General features: G+C 32.2%; 2 protein-coding genes across 2 annotated transcripts in view; both read left to right on the top strand.

Moving 5' to 3' along the window:
- Positions 1–1,304, top strand: part of LOC109350716 — a 6,161-nt gene extending 4,857 nt beyond the window's left edge. Inside the window, exons 3-4 of the mRNA XM_019591978.1 lie at positions 87–339; positions 430–1,304. Of these exons, the coding sequence (XP_019447523.1) occupies positions 87–339; positions 430–998 (822 nt within the window). The 3' untranslated portion in view covers positions 999–1,304. The remainder of the gene's footprint in view (positions 1–86; positions 340–429) is intronic.
- On the top strand, positions 3,676–6,068 carry LOC109350715 (molybdate transporter 1-like). Its single transcript, XM_019591977.1, has 2 exons — positions 3,676–4,049; positions 4,662–6,068. Exons 1-2 carry the CDS (start codon positions 3,794–3,796, stop codon positions 5,870–5,872), a joined length of 1,467 nt encoding a protein of 488 aa, XP_019447522.1. The 5' UTR covers positions 3,676–3,793; the 3' UTR covers positions 5,873–6,068.

Genomic DNA, 7,266 nt, shown 5'->3' with positions numbered 1-7,266 from the left:
CCCCCTGTTTTCTATTGTACATGACGAGTTTGCTTATTATTGTTTGAAATATTAACACTTTATTCTTATCCTTATGTGCTGTTCAGCCACCTCTATGGAAAAGATATAAACAACAAGTGAAAGAGTGGGAAGTAGCCCTGAGTAAGAATAACTCCCCTTATTGTAATGGAGGTCTAGATAAGGTTGCAACATTGCAGAAGCCGCCCATGTTTGCTTTCTGTTTGAAACCAAGGGGTTTGGAACTAGTGAACAAGGGATTAAAACATCGACCACAAAAGAGAGTTTCGCTCTCCGAGCATACAAATAATATTCTGTATCATGATGGCTTCCACACTTTTGGTGAGTATTTGGTTTACGAACAATCACAGTAGTTATTACAGTTTAGAAAATTATAAACTTTCTCCTTATATCTGATTATTGTAAACACAGAAAGAAGACTTTCAGGCTTTGCCTTTGGCGATGAAAACTTTATATACTCAGGCCATAGCTATGTTTCTATGGACGATTCCCCGTTATCTCAGACCCCGCCGAGGGTTTTCTCACTACAGGGTCCCGGTAGCATGAGATATCATTCTATAGACAATGATGAGTACTATAGAAGTCCTGTCCCAAAATTTCAGAGGGGCAATTCCAGCAAGTTTGGGTCATTTATGTATAGTAATGATTCACAGTTCAAGGCATCTTATAGTCAGAGAATGTCAGCATCAGGGAAGCGAAATGGGACTAAATTGCAGCACCTACCGGATGGCCCTCAGAGGTATGGGAGTGAACAGTTAGAAGGTCCAGCACTAGACGAGTTTAAGTTGCACGATGCCGCCAGTGCTGCTCAGCATGCAGTTTACATTGCCAAGTTTAAGAGACACAGGGCTCATGTAATGCAGAGTAGAGCAGATGTAGCGATTCACAGGGCCGCAGTCGCTCTCATGACTGCTGAAGCAATGAAGGTCTCCAAGGACTCAGTCGGAGGAGATACGGAGCCGGAAGTGGCTAGTAAGTAGGTTTAGCATTATTTTTGCCAGACATGGAGACTGGTTTACTTAGTCAGTGTTATTATGCCCTTTTTATTTCACTATATACAGATATTCCATAGGCGAATATCAATTATTAGAGACATGCTCAGTGAGGTTGAGGAGGTTTTGCTGCTCCAAAGTGCAACATCATAGCACTGTCAACCAGAACCTTTTTGTAATCTAGAAATCTGTTCAGTTTAGTGTATAACTTGTACTGATCTTCATGGTATAGGACTATGAATTTTTGGCTGTTTATATGTACAAATATTCAATATTGATATAGAATCAGCTAAATAATACAATGGCAGTTTGAATGGAAATTGTAGTCCTGAAAATTCTATCAATGCTGGTAAATTGTTGCACACATCTGATAGTTGATGCATCCGTCAGGCTATTTCACAACGAATGAACCACTTGTCAGCCTATTACACATACGGATGCATCATCCGTCAAGTGTGTTCAACAATTGTAATAGTGTCAATATAATTGTGCAAAATGTTTTTAGTTACTTATCAAACTTGTGACCAAACACAAAATGTTTTTTATTTACATCAATCATTTTTATCATAAAAATAGGATACAAAAAAAGTATTGGTACAACAATAGGTAATTTATGTTCAATTATAAAATTGTGGTTCCTAGCAATGAGTTGAATCACTGCAGGAAGCAAATTATATCTTTTAGTGTTAATTACTGAAGAGTGAAGAAACTTTCTATCCATTTTCAAGAGAACTGGTATATGTTTTATGAGAAATTTTGCCTTTATACACTAAGGAAATATTGCATTCATCATTGTGTTTTCTTTCTATGAAATTGTTGGGTTTTACCTTCACAATGTTGAGATTCAATGCTAGCTTTACTTTAGGGTTGTCCTTTTTTCTTTATTGGACTACAGTCCCACAATATTGTGTCACTCTATATACCATGACCTGTGATTGGTCAAAAAAATATTTAATAAATAAACTTTTAACTTCAATATTTTTTCAACAAATCACAAATCAAGGTAGAAGATGTACTCATTTTCTCTACAATTGTCACCTATTTGCCAAAAGTACCTAGATTCTTTTGGAATAGTTCATTTATGGTTTCCTCTTTTATCTATAACTATTTAATTTAGGATTTAATATATATACATTGTAAGTTTTATATTGTCAGCAAATCATCTATCATTCATATGTTAACTATTATTGACTTTCAAACAAATGTAATACAAATCAATGGTGGATGATATGCTGAAAATGTAAAATATTTTACATTATCAATATATAGATTTTAAAGTATTTAACTTATGAGATCTTTGTCATTTGAGGTATATATCTATAGGAAGTGATTCACGTGAGAATAATGTACTATTATGAAATTTTTTGAATAGTTAATATGAATCATTGGATGTTACTTAGATGATCGAGGTTAAAAGATACATGTATATGAGTATCATGTGACCAATAACTAACTTTTAATCATAATCATCCATGATTAGTTATAGGCACATATTTATTGTTCCTAATTCTTATATGAGAACTATTCTCATTTGAGCCTCCCCTATATGTATATATATTAATTTCTCACTTTATTGTTCTATTTTAATTTATGGAAATCACTTTTACCTTTATGAGATATAAATATTAAAATTGGAAAAACATATTAATATTTAAGAGTTAATGATAATAATATTTGGTGGAATTTAAGGCTTCAAGTTTTGTAGTAGCCAATATTGGCAACCTAAATGAACTTATGTTTGAAGAAATTAATGATTTTGTTGTGTACCATATATTGCTCTACAAATATGAGTAAAAAAAGAAACTCAATATGGTAAGAATTTAGGTTATGATAAAGAATGAATCTTCATCTATCTACATCACTTTTACTTTTATAAGATATATTAAATTTAAAAGTGGAAACATTAAACACATATTTAAGACTTAAAAAGTAATTATATTTGGTGGACACAATGAGGTTTCAAGTTCTAGTGTACTAAGCTAAGGGAGTGCATCCATGCAATCTATTTATTTGTAGAATGTAATATATACATATAATTATTATAAAGATTTATTCACACTTAATATAACATTTATCATTTATTTATTAATTATATCTTAGAGTCAATGATGATTATCACAAGGTATTCAAGTTGATAGTTTTTCTTATGAATCACTTTATTTTGTAAACATGGTATGTATTATTTTTTTCTTTTATTTATCGTTTCTTCATTAGTGATAATTAATAAATTTATGAACTTTGGAAGGAGATCTCAATATCAAGTTTACATTTCAAATTAAAAAAAAAACATTAGTATCACACAAATAATTAATTAAGCAAATAACAAAAGAAGATTTTTTTCCTTCCCGATTCGGTCAGTTTGATCGACCGACCAAGACACCAATTTTATATGAAAATAATCAAATTATATTGAGTCATACTATTTTTTGTTCATGGTTGGTTGGATAACCAACTCAGACTAATTAAATATTCGATCCAGATCAGACCACTTGATCCGAATAGAGAATAACACTACGTTTAATACAACACACCCAAAAATTAATCACTAGATGTTATTAGATTAAAGGTTTTATTTTATTAGGCTAAAAGTGTAATTGATAATCTAAGAACTTGATGATGAGTGGTATGATTTTCTTCCCTTGAAAAAGCTAATGTTGACTTTACACACCAAAATCACTATAAATATGATAACAAACAATTTCAGTTTCTCATTCACACTAAACTAAACTACCTTCAGTTTTCAATATTTGAGTGTTCCATACCAACAAAAAACCACACCTTTCATGGGATCATACCCAAACCCTCCTTTGGTTACAACATCAGAACCTGAATCTACCCAAACTAGTTCTACTCCTATCCCTCTACTTACACCTCTCTCAGCCAAAAGGGTGGTTCAGAAAGTGAAAACCAACTTGGTTTTTAGTTCAAAATGGGCTGAACTTAATGGTGCCATGGGTGACCTTGGCACTTATATTCCTATAATGTTAGCCTTAACCCTTGCCAAGGACCTTAACCTTGGCACCACTTTGATCTTCACAGGTCAGTAAGTATACTCTCACATAATTTTATATTATAGTAACCTCTAAAGCACTGATACGCTGAACACACTCACGTGTCGGTGTCGGATACGTAACCGACATGGATATGCTCGGATTCGTGAAAGATACATATCCCTAGAGTATCCAAAAATTAAAATAGAGATAAAGATACGTATCTGATATGTTTTCAACCAAAAAAATAAGATAAAAGATGATACATTTTATCAATTTTATGAATTATTCTACTATATTTTCTAGTTTTGGTACTTGGAATTTTGGGTGACAATGATTTACAATTTCCATTATATTTTCTACTTTAAATATTTTGAATTATACTTATAATTTTATCATAATTTATATAAAAAATGTATATTAGATACGTATCATATTTGACGCATGTATCTGTATTCATGCTTCATAGATAGTAACAACTTTGCTATAATAGCAACTTTTGCAACAACTTTCACATTTATAACATATAGTATTTTTGTGATATAGAGTCGTATTTTTCATATTTTCTCACAATTTTTCGCAACTACGATAAAAATAACTACATAAAAAGTGGTGTAATATAAAAAAAAATATAGTGTAAGATGATGATTTTGCTTCACAGGTATATACAACATCATCACAGGTGCACTTTATGGTGTCCCCATGCCTGTCCAGCCCATGAAGTCCATTGCAGCCGAGGCCTTATCGGATACACACTTTGGCGTGGCCGAGATCATGGCGGCCGGAATCATAACCGGTGGCATTATGTTTGTTCTTGGTGTGACAGGGTTGATGCAGCTTGTCTATAAGCTCATACCTTTATCAGTTGTGAGGGGAATTCAACTTGCACAGGGTTTATCATTTGCTTTAACTGCAGTGAAATATGTAAGAAAAATGCAAAATCTACCAAAGTCTAAAACTATAGGTGATAATAGACATTGGTTTGGGTTAGATGGGTTGGTTTTGGCCATTGTTTGCATTTGTTTTATTGTTATTGTTAATGGTTCTGGTGAGAAGAATCAAGGGTGTGATGATTCAGAAAATAGTGACACTACTAGTAACTATGATTTGGGTAGTCATGTAAATAATGAAGGTTCAAGAAAGAGTAGTAGTAGAATGAGAAAAATCATTTTTTCACTACCTTCTGCTTTATTAGTCTTTGTTTTAGGTGTTGTTTTGGCCTTCATAAAAAGGCCTAAAGTGTTTAGTGAAATAAAGTTTGGACCTTCACCTATAGAACTAGTGAAATTCTCTAAACATGCATGGAAAGAAGGTTTTATCAAAGGTACAATTCCTCAACTTCCATTAACAATTCTGAACTCAGTAGTAGCTGTATGCAAGTTATCTTCAGATCTTTTCCCGCGAAAAAAGTTTTCGGTAACTTCGCTTTCGGTAACAGTTGGGCTAATGAATTTACTAGGAAGTTGGTTTGGTGCAATGCCATGTTGCCATGGTGCAGGAGGGCTTGCAGGGCAGTATAAATTTGGTGGCAGAAGTGGTGGCTGTGTTGCAGTTCTTGGTGCATCAAAATTGATATTAGGATTGGTTTTAGGAACTTCTTTGGCACATATTTTGAACCAATTTCCTGTTGCAATATTAGGTGTGTTGCTATTGTTTGCTGGAATTGAATTAGCTATGTGTTCTAGGGACATGAATACAAAAGAAGATTCATTTGTGATGCTTATTTGCACTACTGTTTCAATGGTTGGATCAAGTGCTGCTCTTGGATTTTTGGTTGGTATGCTTGTTTTTGTGCTTCTTAAGCTAAGGATTTGGACAAAGGATAAACCATTTTCTACTATTTGGATGCATAAAGTCTCTCAGCCAATCTGAAAATGAGTATCAACTAGATCCTCAGGATGACCAAAAAGTCGAGAGTTTGATGGGTATTTTATTGTATTTTTGGTTTGAATACTATATAATAAGTAAGCATGTAGTGACTTTCAAGAATGATGTTTATAATTCTAAGTTTTTTTTTGTTGTATTTGAGACCAAATTAGCTTTTGTTTGTGGACTTTTATGCTGTAATTGTACTGCATCAACTGTAAGAACCTTTATTATTGTTGCTGATTAATATGGATCATGGTTTTAAATTGTACTTTGCAATTGTAATATTGTGATTTCGAAAATCTTCTCAACAATATCACAACTATAATTGTAATCGACCATATTTTTTTTGTAATTTTCCATAATTATGCTAAATATAATATAATTGTTTGAATTAGTAAATAAATTTAAATCCTTATATTTTCATATTATGGATAGTAAAAATGCAGAATAACTTTTTTTAACTTACTTCTAGATAAATATGTATAGTACACAAAAAGTAAGAAAGTGAGATAATAATGACTTGAGTGAAAGTCAATTTGGTTAATAAAATTATACACTATCAATCAATTTGTTCCATGTGATTACAAAAACCTCTTTCTTAGTAGAATCTTATAATCTTTTTATTCGAGACCAATTTAATATGAAAATTGAATGATTTTGTGATTTCAGAAATTAAATTGACTGATGATGTGAATCATAAAAATCAAACTTATCTTTTACTTGCAAAAGAATATAATTTCAAAACATGATAGTCAAAATTTGATGTTATGTGTACATTTATGCATTATGTTGGTGGCTAGATACTTACATTCACCACAAAAGAAAGAACAATAAAAAAGAATAAATTTTCACTTTGATCTAAATTGACCCACCTTTCCGAATAGAATATTGAAGATTGAGGAAATTGAATAATTGCATTTTGAAAAGGCTTTATATTCTTCCAACATAAATGGTGTATGATACCATTCCAACTTTGAAATTCCTCCAAAAACCAAACAGAACTATCCATTATTAGCAGTGTTATTTTCTTTCACCCTTCCAATTATTTGTGACAACTCTTAAATTTCCTAAGCTATTAAAAAATAATTTTTGTTCTTGGTGGAGGACACTTGATGATATGAGACCTTTAGAGTTTGCCACTCTTAGGAAGGATACATGTAAAAGGATTCCTACACCTAAGTCAAGAAAGTGATCTAGGGAGAAGGGAAAACAAAAATTATTTCGGGAGGGTGAATCTCCGTATAATGGTCAATTTATATTAACAAATCCACTTAGTAGGAACTTCATTGATCACCTTCGAGCTTAGGTATCATAATTTACTAAGATGACCTAAATGACTAGTCTATTACGAGCTTGTCCCTTTAGTTTTGCGTTCTCCTTGTCGGGTTGATTTATGT

Source organism: Lupinus angustifolius, chromosome LG06 (assembly GCF_001865875.1).
Source record: "Lupinus angustifolius cultivar Tanjil chromosome LG06, LupAngTanjil_v1.0, whole genome shotgun sequence".
Classification (NCBI taxonomy): Eukaryota; Viridiplantae; Streptophyta; class Magnoliopsida; order Fabales; family Fabaceae; genus Lupinus; species Lupinus angustifolius.
Note: the sequence above shows the minus strand (reverse complement) of the source record. Positions and strands in the feature narration are given on the sequence as shown.

What these genes read in the sequence shown, in the direction of transcription:
- LOC109350715 (XM_019591977.1), top strand. Translation starts at nt 3,794, where the DNA reads ATGGGATCATACCCAAACCCTCCTTTGGTTACAACATCAGAACCTGAA. An exon ending in CACCACTTTGATCTTCACAG is followed by an intron (nt 4,050 to 4,661) that starts GTCAGTAAGTAT and finishes TTTGCTTCACAG; the next exon opens with GTATATACAACATCATCACA.